The 12,591-nt window shown below is 36.5% G+C and overlaps 2 protein-coding genes across 3 annotated transcripts in view; one reads left to right on the top strand and one right to left on the bottom strand.

The window, feature by feature from the left end:
* Nucleotides 1-12,591, bottom strand: part of TBCD (tubulin folding cofactor D) — a 129,019-nt gene that overhangs the window by 88,191 nt on the left and 28,237 nt on the right. For both annotated transcript variants that reach the window (XM_068413043.1, XM_068413044.1), the window contains exon 14: nt 11,726-11,820. In XM_068413043.1, the coding sequence (XP_068269144.1) occupies nt 11,726-11,820 (95 nt within the window). The remainder of the gene's footprint in view (nt 1-11,725; nt 11,821-12,591) is intronic.
* On the top strand, nt 4,407-6,979 carry ZNF750 (zinc finger protein 750). Its single transcript, XM_068413522.1, has 2 exons — nt 4,407-5,833; nt 6,259-6,979. Exons 1-2 carry the CDS (start codon nt 4,407-4,409, stop codon nt 6,977-6,979), a joined length of 2,148 nt encoding a protein of 715 aa, XP_068269623.1.

The following is a 12,591-nucleotide window of genomic DNA, read 5'->3' on the forward strand; positions in this document are numbered from 1 at the left end:
AAGCTGTATTGCTTAAAATTGCTATGTTTAGTCTGCCAGCTATTCTTCATACAGTAGTGCCGGGTTAATCTGAAAATCTTGTATGAAAATAAGGTATTCCAGTTTTGTTTTATTATTTTTTCCAGCTTCTGGGAATTTAGCACAGAAAATGGGATTGTTTTGAGTTATGCTCTCTCCAGTCAATTAAAATATATTAAGACATCGAATTGTTAACTTAATATTTACAAAGATTTTTATTTCTTAGCCACGCTGCCTAACCAACTTATTTAATCTGTTTCTGTACTTCCTCTCACACGCGCGCACTCACACACAAGCACGCAGTCCTCCTCGGTCTGCACCTTCAACACACGCTTCCCTTCCAGTCCTCGCCAACCCACTCACCCCCGTTTCCTCCCAATTAACAAACAGTTGCGTTAAAATTTATCTTTCAGTTTAAAGGAACTGGAAGTTTAGAGGGAGTAGTAGTTAATCACTGGAAAATCTCAGCTAGAATAAAACTCACAAATCTTGTTCTTGCAACACTCTAGGTAGGTGACAATGGCATGTCCTTGAGTTATGCAATAATGCCACATCACAATATTTTAATTATAGCATGTCCTTCAAAATGTTCCACCCCAGTGAGTACTCCTGGTCAGAGAGATCAACATCACCAAAAGGATACTGCAATAATAATGGAGTCTGCATGACAAACTGTTACGTAGCTTGCTAAAGCAGTGTCCTAAAAAGAAATGTAATTACCGTCCCTGCTTGTAATAAAAGACATTTTGAAATTTCCTCTTTGATCAACTGGGCATCTTAAACAATTCAGACTACTTAAAAACCTAAAAAACAACATGTACATATATATATGTACATATATATGTGTGTATGTGTATGTATGAATACATATGTGCATATATGTGTGTGTATACTTATACCCACGTACATTTTTGTTTGTATATTTATACACACACAACATGAAATGATATTCTTGTTTTCTGAACTTGCCAATATGTTAAAGGCAAGGAGGTAGCAAAAATACACTTTTAAAAATAGAAGGAAGAAAACTTGCAGCTATCAGTCTCAGGTTGGAAAGGACTACAGATCAGAAAGCCGTGAGGAGGTGTACTACTGACAGGGAACAAACAACTAAGACGACCTCGAGTTTAACCAATATTATCTGAATAACCTGTTTTCAACAAAAACAGAAATAAATAATACTACTACATTTCAAAACCAGAAAGAGAAAATTATAATAATACATAACTATCTGCATTTCTAAAATCAGGTGTACAGGAAATGAATTCTCAATCTAAAAACAAAAGTTACATGAAAACTATCACCCTGCTACTGAAGAATTTTTTCCCGTTTTTCAAGGGTATCAGAAGTTATGGCATTCAAGTTTAAGGAAAAAGCAACTACTTGTTTTGTTTTTTCTAATACTAAATTTTCATTTTGGTAGCACAAAACATACACTGTGCAACTGAAACTAACATTATTTATATAGAGGCAGTTTTAATTGGTTGCACCTATTTTAAACTATTAATGTCTTTTCCAGCTATATGTGTGGGATGAAATAGTTGTAATTTTTTTTAATTATGAAATATGTACCTCTGCCAGATACTGCTGTGTTTTACTTAGAGATTGGAAGAGAAACTATCCTTCTTGTCTCGGTTTAGAAATATTTTATTACTGGCATTTTTAAACCATGAGGAAAAAAAAGGTATTAAATAGTAAAAGAGCGAAACAGAACATTCATCTGGCCAACACTAGCCTAAGTTTATGAAAGGGTAAACACCCTTTGAAATGAGCTACTCGTTCTACACCTCTCAGGTCAGAGCAGCAGGTTCTGGGAGCGCTGCTGTCTGCAGGCTGAGCACGCCATCAAAACAAATTAAAAAAAAAAAGCTGTTGTAATTCTGTCCTGCTGTACACAGGGCAAAGCAGCTCCAACGCTCTGAATTTCTAACACTAAAACTGCAACGATGCATTTTATCTTATTAAGAAACGATAGTTAATACTCTGTTGAACAGGAATAACTTGAATCAAAGTTAAATACCAAGTACAAAGTCGGGGTGGGGGGGAACAGGACACACAGGAATTTTCATTATTAAGCAAAGGAAAGCTAGCAGAACAAGAATATCTAATTAACATCTCTTTATTATAAGTGCTGCACCTGAATGCAAATCTGGACTGTTATCATAAATGGTTCAACTAAGAATGCAATGGAGTTTTGACAACAATATCTTTTTTTTCAAGAATAATTAGTACAAGTACTTCCAAGAAGATATAAAGAACAACAGGTACAAACTGACTTGACTGAGTCCATGACAAACTGTCCACATTAGTTATACATCATTAGTCAAAAATAAATGCAACAAGCTCACTTAAGGCAGAAAAAAGACAGTTCCCTGTCTGGACCTCCCCTCCTACACCTCAATATTTTTTTTTTTAAATGTAAAAGCATTATTCCCAGTTTTTCAAAGGAATTCTGGCTGTCACTATTGAAAATATTTTTTACATACTATATGATTATTTTTTTTAATTTCTTGAACTACCATTTTAACCAAACTCCAATGACAAGATTTTAACATGCTGCTGGATAATTCAAATTTTTTTTTCATTGTTACAGTATCAGTATCCAGCTCACACAACCAAAAAAGCTTTGCTAAAACCTGAAAAATAAAAAGCTACTTCTCTAAACATTCCTTTTTCTTTAGGCTATCGCACATTTAATCATTTGTTAATTTTAAGAAAAAGCTTCATTGTTTTTTCTACTTACAGAGCAGCTTTGCATTTTTCCAGGTGCTTTCACAATTATTATCTTAACAAAATTAATATTTCAATGACATCAGAAACAACATTTAATACAATTTGCTAGAATTACTATACCTGACGAAACAAGCAGCAATTCTGTAGCTTTGCCTTCAGTTTTCACAACGTGTTGCATGTCACTTTCTATTAAGTATTCTCTGATTTAAGAAATGCAAAACATCTCTACCTTAAGTAAAATCTCACTGCACATAATTACCAGCAATTCTTTTCATAAACTTAGTATTTTAATACTACTAATTCAAACTTCTATGTAAAAAGCTTTTCTAAAAAAAAAACATCAAGCTATACTAGTCACTCTTACAATTAGTATTCCTGTAGTTTCGGGTAACACAATAGATACAGTACGTGGTTTTGCAACAGTCATCATTTTGATAATGATGCTTATAGTTCATGATGAAATCATCAGTTTTTAGATCTCTGCCATAACACATCCTATAAAATCATGAGAACTTGACTCTGAGAGTTTCTCACGCCTTCAGAATCAGTGAACATAATGGGACAAGCTGATACAAGCCCTCCTGACTTATCTACTGAGCAAATCATTAGGCTGTACAAAGTATCCACAACCTCAGTTTTTCTGAAGAAAGGCAGATAGATCATTCCCCTATAAATCAATTACTGTCAGACATTTTTTTACCTGAATTAATACCCCTGTGTGTCAGTGTTGACTATATGCAATATGTAAGGTGCTACACAGCAAAAGAACGTGAAATGTGTTTATCAAGCAGCAGATTCTATTAGTCAGGCATTGCAGTACTCATTTCTCTTAATTGAATTAGGAAGAGGAAGAAAATTGGTGTGGTTTTATCCTTCGAGAGATTGGCCACTTTTGAGGTATCCATTGAGATTAGGAAATGCCATGCCAGTTAAAAGAGGGGGTTGGTCAGTCTCTGAAAGAGCCAAGTCAGCTACCCAAGTGCAACCAATCCACTCCACCCTCATTTCACCAAAGCAGGAAATTCCCTCCTCTCTCTCCCCAACCGGCCAGACAGGCTTGCCCCATATCCAGCTGCTGCCAGGACCTGCCTCTTCTCATCCTCCCCACCTCCACTCCTCTCTCAACAGCTCCACCTAGATTTCTACTTTCATCTTCTGAATGAATGTTCCTTCAGTTTTCAAAGAAAACTCCTTCAAGCCCGTAGCAGTGGCAGGTGACTCGCACCACAGAAAATGAGGCCACTTCTGTGACTATGTTTAGGTGTGGGTGGATGCCAAAGTTAATGCATGTCTATCTCAACTCTGGCATCTACCATTTTTGTCTTGTTTAAAAAAACCCACAACACACCACATGCAATATGAGGGGGAATACAGTTAAAGGAATGTATTACTTTGTATTTAGTTCCAATGTTCCACTAGAGCTAACTTTAAATTTTGTGTTACAGTTCCTGCACTACCAGTCACAGAAGTGTTGTTTTCCGGCACCTCTTCTTCCCTGAGACACCACTGGAGTTGGCTTCCTCTCTTCACCTGGGGAGCAGGATTCTAGAAACCTGAAAAACTGGAAATATCAAGAGGCTAAAACTGAGGAAAGCTAACCACAAGAAAGTTTTTATAAAGAATCATTATATTTAATTGTTTACAGAAGAAAAAAAATGAGTCTCCTCAAAGAACGTAAACCAAAGAAGCCTCATTACATCCCAAGACCACCAGGAAAGCCATTTAAGTACAAGTGCTTTCAGTGCCCCTTCACTTGCAATGAGAAATCCCATCTTTTTAACCACATGAAGTATGGCCTCTGCAAAAACTCAATTACTTTAGTATCGGAGCAGGATCGCGTTATCAAGTGTCCAAAGACCAGTTCCTTGGAGCCCAAACAGATCAATCAGCTTGAATCTACAGTCAAACCAACTTCTTCCAAATCCATCACAAACGGACTGTCAAATCTCGATTCAAAGCCTCAATATCCTTTTGCAAAAGAAGATGCCAAGGAAAACGTTGAATTACAAAACCAGGCAACAAACACAGCAATTCAAGGACAAAAACCGGTGATCCAGAAGGAATTAACCCCTGCCAGTACTGCAGCAGAAAGCGCTATCAGCATGCAGCCCCTTTTGGACAGCACTGTAAGGCCCTCGGCTTTCGTTCCTGTAGGAGAACACAGAGATAGTAAAGGCCCAGAAACTAGTGAAGTATCTGAAATTATATCGCTCTCTAACAAAAGTTCACCTTTTCACACTAAGTCTGCATTTCATGCTCCAAGTCACCCATGGAAAGCAGGTTCTCCTTTCCTCCCAGAGTTTCCACATAAAGTCGCTCCCACAAAAGGCTTCGGTTCCATTTCACCTTACATGCAACCGATGATTCCCGAGTACTCACCCCACTTTTATGAGCACAGGCTGGCTATCTACACACCTTACTTGCTTCCAGGTAATTCAGAGTGTGAAAGCTCTGCTCTGTCTGTCTACGGCACACAAGATCAAAGACACTTTCTTCCCCACCCTGGGCCACTTCCAAAACCGATAAATCCGTCAGCATATGAACACTATCGATTGTTCCAACAGTATCATTCCACTCCTCCAATACCATATGGATTTTGTAGGCCGACAGATCCTCCATTTTACAGATTTTCACATGTAGCTGGTATTAACAGAGATCAAAATTCTCATCTAATGGAAGAAACTACCCTGCTGTATCCAGCTTCTTTAAGCCCATCCCAACAATACCCTCTAAGTTCACATAAAAAACAAGCAGATTATGAAAAAGAAATGACATTATTGCATGCCAAAAGTCATTCCAAAGATGACCAAAATGAAAGAGAGAATGCTAAAATGAGCCCTCTCGCAGGAAGCGCAGCAACAGGCTCCCCTGGCAGACCTAGCCCAACCAACTTCACCCAGACAAGCCAGGCATGCGAAGGCTTATTTGACCTTTCTAACAAGTCATCTTCCACATCACTTGGCAAGTATGATCAACCAGAAGAAAACTTCACAGCTTTCAGACCTGTGAGAAAAAGCACTGACCAACCAACTCTGCCTCAAAGTGTGCAGACACAGCAAGACAGAGGAGATTCACCTACCAGGTAAAATAATAAAAACACTTTGCAAATTCTTGTCACGTTTATTAGGGGCACACAAAGATAGACGGACACATTTCATGCAATGCCCCTAAAATATATTTAAATTTACAGCATTGAGATAATTTGTTCTATATTAATTGTGCAAAACACAGTACAACTCACAGTTGCTATAGTGAGTAGACCACTCATTCTGCTTAAGTGTATCAGGTATTTCCAGTACCATTACTATGCGAGTGTCTGTGTATTTCAGGAAATTACCTGTATTACAGTGATGTGTAGGGTGAAAGGGAGTTGGGGGAGTTAAAGGAGAAACCACAAAACTGTCAGACTTATAGCCAGATTTTTTTCTCTTCTTTCTGCCCACTTCCTCAGCCCCAATTTAAAAGAACAGCTGATAGTGAATTCTCTTTTCTCCTCATTTCTTTCAGCATTAACGTCACTGATGAAGACTCACATACACAGAATGAATGCCATAACAATGAAGGCTCACTGTCCAACGCGGAAGAAGACACAGGGATAGTTCCCCTTAATCTTTCCAAAAAGGCTGACACAAACACAGGACCTATTCATGAGCATGCATACAAAACCACATCCCAAACAGAAAGTCAGAACTTTCTAGAATTGCAAGACATGCCTCTGAACCTCTCGGTAAAAGATTCCTGTAACACAGCAAGCCTGAAAACATCATTCCACAGTCCATCTCACGATAACGGTGCTGCTACTTCTCCAAACACCGAAAACGAAACCTCCGGAGCAGATGCATGCAACCCCAAGAACCCTGTTAACAGTGCCTGTGACAAACCTGCTTTCCCAGCTCATCACAGTGAAGCTCAAGACTTAAGAATAATTGACAGCTGTGATGAACAGAAACAAACAGCAGCTGTAGCTCTCTGTCAGCTAGCTGCATACAGCCCGGGCAAAGTCAGAATGGACAACGAAGGGCAGAGTCCTCAGGACAGTAACGCTTCATGTACGGAAGCTACTCTTAATTCTTCTGATACTCAGGATACTCCGTGCAATCAAAAAGTAAAAGGACAAAAAAGGACAAATCAAAAAGAATCAGCAAAATCACAGCAAGGCACTAAAAGAGTAAGGCCAAATGACTGTAGCAGAGTCTTCACTTTAAGGAAGAGAACAAGAGTATCTTAATACTCCACTTTCCAATGGGTTTCTGGTCATAGAAGCTGGTTACCAGCAACACCATAAAATTTCTACAAACCGTCTCTTACTGGGTTTGATCCATGACAAGATACATTCAATCCCTCCCATGTAAATAATGTTCATAATTTTATATTAATATTTTTAAGTAACTGAACTTTCCCTTGTATAAGCTCAAATTTTGATGAGTGAATTTTTGCATTCATTACTAAAGCCAAAGTACATTAGATGAATCTTTAAGGTTTTTTGCAATTGTATTAATGTAAAATAACTTTTACAACTTCTTTTCTTAAAAGATGTTTAAGCTCTACAAACAACATTGTTCAATAACATACTGTCATAGTCTTTTTCAGTCCTAATTTCATTTAATAGGGGTTTTTTTGTCTTTTTTCTTTGAAAAACTTTTTATTTCACTGTGCAGTAGTTTAAATAAGTTTAAGATTAAACCTGGCTGTTTAGAATTTACTGTAAAAACCGTTTTGTGTATGAATGCACTTTGCCATTATGCCATAATACAAAACAACAGACCAAATTTTGTTACCCAGAGGCAGACGCCAGTTTAAACAAACTGATCCAAACGTTGTATAAGCTTTTCTCATGTCGACTAAGAACAAGATTCAAGTTAAATCAAAGAAAGCCTGCACCAATTTAACAAATGCAGTTTATGTTCACCTTTAACAGAACCACTATGAAAACAACACTAAAAATTTGAAGATCTAAACAATCTAGGTGCCTAATCTTCTGAGGTTAGACAGACGCTGGGCAACCTTCAAACTCCAAGCCTAAAAGGTTATTTATATAATTTATTTCACCAAAGACAAACTCTCACGGTGAAGGTCTTATCTCAGTATACATGTATCACTAATTACCAGTTTCAGTGTGCTTCTCCATACATCCTAGAACTACTTTCTGCTTCTATAACTGTGTATATAAGCTCGCAATTTTTCAAATAAATCTGTGATCTGTACTTAAAATACATGGGAAGTCATTCATGAACACAAATACATTCACTACACTGTTTGTAACACATATTTTGAAGAAAATTTCAAAGAAATTGCTAGCTAAATTTTCAATTTACAAGTAGAATTTGGCATGGAATACCAATCAACTCTTAAAAAGGAGCTTCTTTCAGTGAAAGATGTTTATCATGCAGATTAATTCATCCCTACTTTAGCACCATATGACAAACCTCAGGATTCCCTCTGCCTTAAAGCTGCTGTCCAGCTTATCCACCTTTCTACAAAAGTGTAAGTAAAATAAGGCTGTGTAAATTTGCACAGTATGCACTATCAGTCTAAGTAAAACAAACCCAGACTAAGCACTGTTCTCTTAAAACTACGGGTATACATTTCTTATTGAATCATTATTCAGGTAAGAGACGTCCTCACCTGCCTCAACATTACAAGTAGGTGTAAACCTCTGTAAGGCAGCAGAGCTGCATTCAGTGCAATGTAGAGTTCCCAGAACATTTTGTCTGACTTTTTGTGCTATGGTGTTTTGAGCAAACAGCTCAGCCAGAGCATTCTAAGAAGTTTACCATTAAACAGTAAATTACAGGGGTTAAGTTTCTGAGCTAAGAAACAAAAAAAGAGTAATAACATTGATCTTTAAATTCATCTTTCACAGAGAAAAGCTTTTCCTAGATTATCAAAAGACAAGAATATCACTCTGAGTTTGAACAAAGGGAATATGGTAACAGCAAAAGTCCAATTAACTCAAATTACAACAGCAAGGCAGTAAGTATGATGTATCAAGTTGTACATCAGTACGTGATGAAACAAGGAGAAAGAGCTTCTTTCTAGGTGAAGTTTAAAGCTTCAGGTTTAGGGATGTAGGGAACCAAATCCATAATTTCCAAACACAAAATTACAGAGTCTAGTGTCACCGCTGCTGTTTTTTAAACTACATTAAGCTATTTGCCTCACTAATCTCTGGAAGCAGAAAGTTTCATAGTTTCCCTTATGTATAATTTTTAAAAATCTCATATATTAATTTTGTTGTTAATTTGAATTTCTTTAAGTCAACAAGAAAAAACTTTTTGGTGGTTTTCCATACAATTCAAGCATTTATTCTTCACCATCTCTACGAAAATATTGTTCATAAAAACAAGCTCCAGTGGTGAAGTCTACCTCATCTCCATTCCTCAAATTAAACAAAAACTGGGTTGAAGGGAACCATGAAGGTTAACTACTCTAACAGCTCTCCACACCTTGACTAACTTGATTTCTGTCCTTCCTAACAGAAATCTTTCTAACTCAATGTCCATAAACGAATTATTCTAGGGCTCCAGTTCCTTTAGAATAAAAAAATCAGTCCTAATGCTTATCTAACTATTCTCTTGCTATAAGTTACACTCATTACCTGTAGTCTTGTTCTGGTTGCTGAAAATAGTTTTCAAATTAAAGATTTTCTTTTAAGAGGAAGAAAATAAGCTTTTCAGCTTTGTCTTGTCTCAACCAAACAACCTTAGTTCTTTCAGTCTTTCCCTGTCAGTCCTATTTTCTGTTCTCATGATTCCAGCTGCTTTAGGCTAGCTTTCTTTAATTAATCTTTGAAGTGTAATGTCCTAAGATGAGTACCCTATGTGTCATAATTTTAGTATCCAGTGAGATGGAAGGATTACCACACTCTGTTTATGACTTCTTCTTCACCATCTTGTTCTACTGAGATAAATAAAATGGTTGATTGATGTGGTGACCCACAGGAACTCTTAAGTCCTTTCCTGTAGAACTGCTGCCTAGAAGTGACTCCCTATATCTTGAATTGTGTAGTTACTTATTCCTAACTAGGAATACTACTTTGCACTTGTCCTAATTTCTTAAATAATTTTTTTCCAAATTAATTTAAATGGAAAATAAGGTCCATTAAAGCAAAAGGGGAAAAAAATTGAGAAAGGACAATGTCAGGTGTGCCACTGCTATTCTGCAGCCTAGATTTGCTCAGCGATAATAAAGATTGGACTCTGATGAAGATACAACATGATTCATCATTACGAGTTATATTCTGCACTTGCTGCACCCATTTTATGTCCAAGTATTTCCAAATTCTACCCCTACAAATTCAGACTGTCCTCTTTTACTCATCCTTCACAATATAATACCTTTCTGCCTTCTGTATAACTCATTCTTGAGTATCAGATAACCAAAGCAGTTGCAGTTTAGTCAAGAGAGTTCTGATTAGGTTTCTTACCCATCTTCTTATATAACGACTATTGGAATTCTTAACACTGTTTTATTAAGAAACTTCCAATTCCTATAAAATCTTTTTTCCTTAGACCTTTATGCCTGTCTCTTTCCCAGAAAGACCTTGCTGCCATGACTGGGTTCCCTCCTTCCCTTCCTCCCCTATCTTAGCTTTATATTCTTCCACCCTAGTAACAGAAGGCTACATCTTACGCAATCTGACAAATTAAATATTTGCATATAAACCTATGTATATTAAAATCACCTTCACAGGCAGCAATATATTTTCACTGCATCTATGCAGAAAAAGAAGGGTGTGAAGGATACAACTATCATCTCCATTCTATATATACAAAAACTCAATCAACCTAAAAAGTGAAGAGATGGTTTCACAGCACAGGTCAACTCCCTGGCTAAGCTAGGATTCACTCATGTCTTTTGCAGTCCTACACAATATCAAACTTGCATGAAACTTCCAGTTTAGATAGAAAAAAATTCTACTACATGGGGGTACCCTGATTCCATGATAGAGGTTTTGTTAGAACTAAAATAGAGGCTTGCCTTTGGATGGCTTCCCATTCTTAAAGTTGGGGATTTTTTAACTGTTTCATCTTTATCATACACGGGCAAAAGTAATTAGAAAAGGGAAACCAACTGAAAGCTGCACAAAAATTCTCACATGCAAAACAGATACTACATTGGACATTAACTCTTTTCATGAATACAGAATAATAGATTGTATTAAATACCATATTTTACAGTTTCTTCTAGAACAAGTCAACAGACCTTCAGAATAGAAAAGATGTGGCAACCTAACATACTAGTATGAAACACCAGTTTTGAAACATTTTTGAAAATTAGCATTCAACTTCTCTGTTGAACACAGGAGTAACCAGATGAGATCAAAAGAACCATCTAGCCCAAGATATTGCTGTAAAAGTGCCCAATAGTGGATGTGCACTACTACGTTATGCTTTTGTCATTTCAACACTATAAAAAAAATAACCAAAATCATAAAACAGAGAACTACCACTTTCCCTCTGCCCTGTTATTTTTCTTTCCATCCTGATATTTCAAAAACCTATTAAAAACTTAAACAGTTCATTGTATAAATTACGCTAAAATTGGCCTCTCAAATTTAACCAGAAACAAACAGCACAAGCTACTAGCTTTAAAGTGCAAGTTAGTCATCAATTATTTAATATATTCTATTTAAATAATGACACTGACACAATATAGAGGCATACAGAATTATTTTTATACAACTGTACAAAGAAACATCGGAGGGAGGAGAAAAGAAGAAAACCCCAAGAAACTAATTTCATTTTGGAAAGAAAAATTTATTAAGTATAAAAAAGGCACACCCAAGACAACGCTTTTGACAGAAGTACCTTAAATATCCCCACAGGCGGATTTTTTACTCTAGAATTCAATACTATAGTCATTATTCAGCACACCCACTTCAGCAAATTCCAGTCTATTGCCACACATTCAATCTCTAATACTATAAATTGTTAATTCATGAACTTACTAACATTCAGCAACTACAACTCACCATCTGAAATTCGGGAAGGGAGTAACAATCCTCTTCTGCCTAATTCAGCCAGAGCCAGGCATCCACCATGCCATGCATTGTCTGTTTCCTGGAAACTAATTTTAGAACAAAGAGAAGTTTTGTTAAGACTAGCCTTCCCTTTTCAGATTTCATTTTTCATGGTAAATTCCTAACATTTTAAAAGAGACATAATCCAAACCAGCATGTGTTTATTGTGTTATTAATCCTGTTAGACTTTTAGAATATAAGAATGATAAGTTGAGCGTGTTTTCTTTCTCATTTTGTACAACATAAATACTACTATAAACATGATCAAATAAGCAAAAAACACATTTATCTTTTAGACATTATAAATGTAACCTCAATACAGAAGAGTACAATACCTGAAGCTCATCCAGAAAAGGAAAACAACTTTCTAGTACACTGCCAAAAGATGCAGATTTACAGAACTGCAAATACCCAAAATAACTAATGAGTTTAGTGCCAAACACAGTCCTTAACAAGCAAAAGAGATTCAAGTGATAACTTCCAATAAACATATTATACGAGCTTATGCAGGGAGCAAACAATGGTGTTTATCCATCTTTTAAAAACATAAAACAAAACAGACCAAAAAATATCAAAAATGGCACACAGTTTTTGGTGGACTGGCAGATAAAGGAGTGAAAAGGAGAAAGGTTGCACGCTGGATGACTAAACATGCAAAAAGTTTATTTTATATTAAACTAGGAATAGAAATCTAGGAATAAAACATTCAACAGACAGACTACGTCCTGTCAAAGCTTCATCTCTCCCAGTATCCTGTCCCTGACACGGACCAACAGCAGATGCTTGCCCAAAGATGAAGCATGAAGGATCATTCCCTT

The sequence above is a fragment of the Nyctibius grandis genome, chromosome 15 (assembly GCF_013368605.1).
Source record: "Nyctibius grandis isolate bNycGra1 chromosome 15, bNycGra1.pri, whole genome shotgun sequence".
Taxonomy (NCBI): Eukaryota; Metazoa; Chordata; class Aves; order Nyctibiiformes; family Nyctibiidae; genus Nyctibius; species Nyctibius grandis.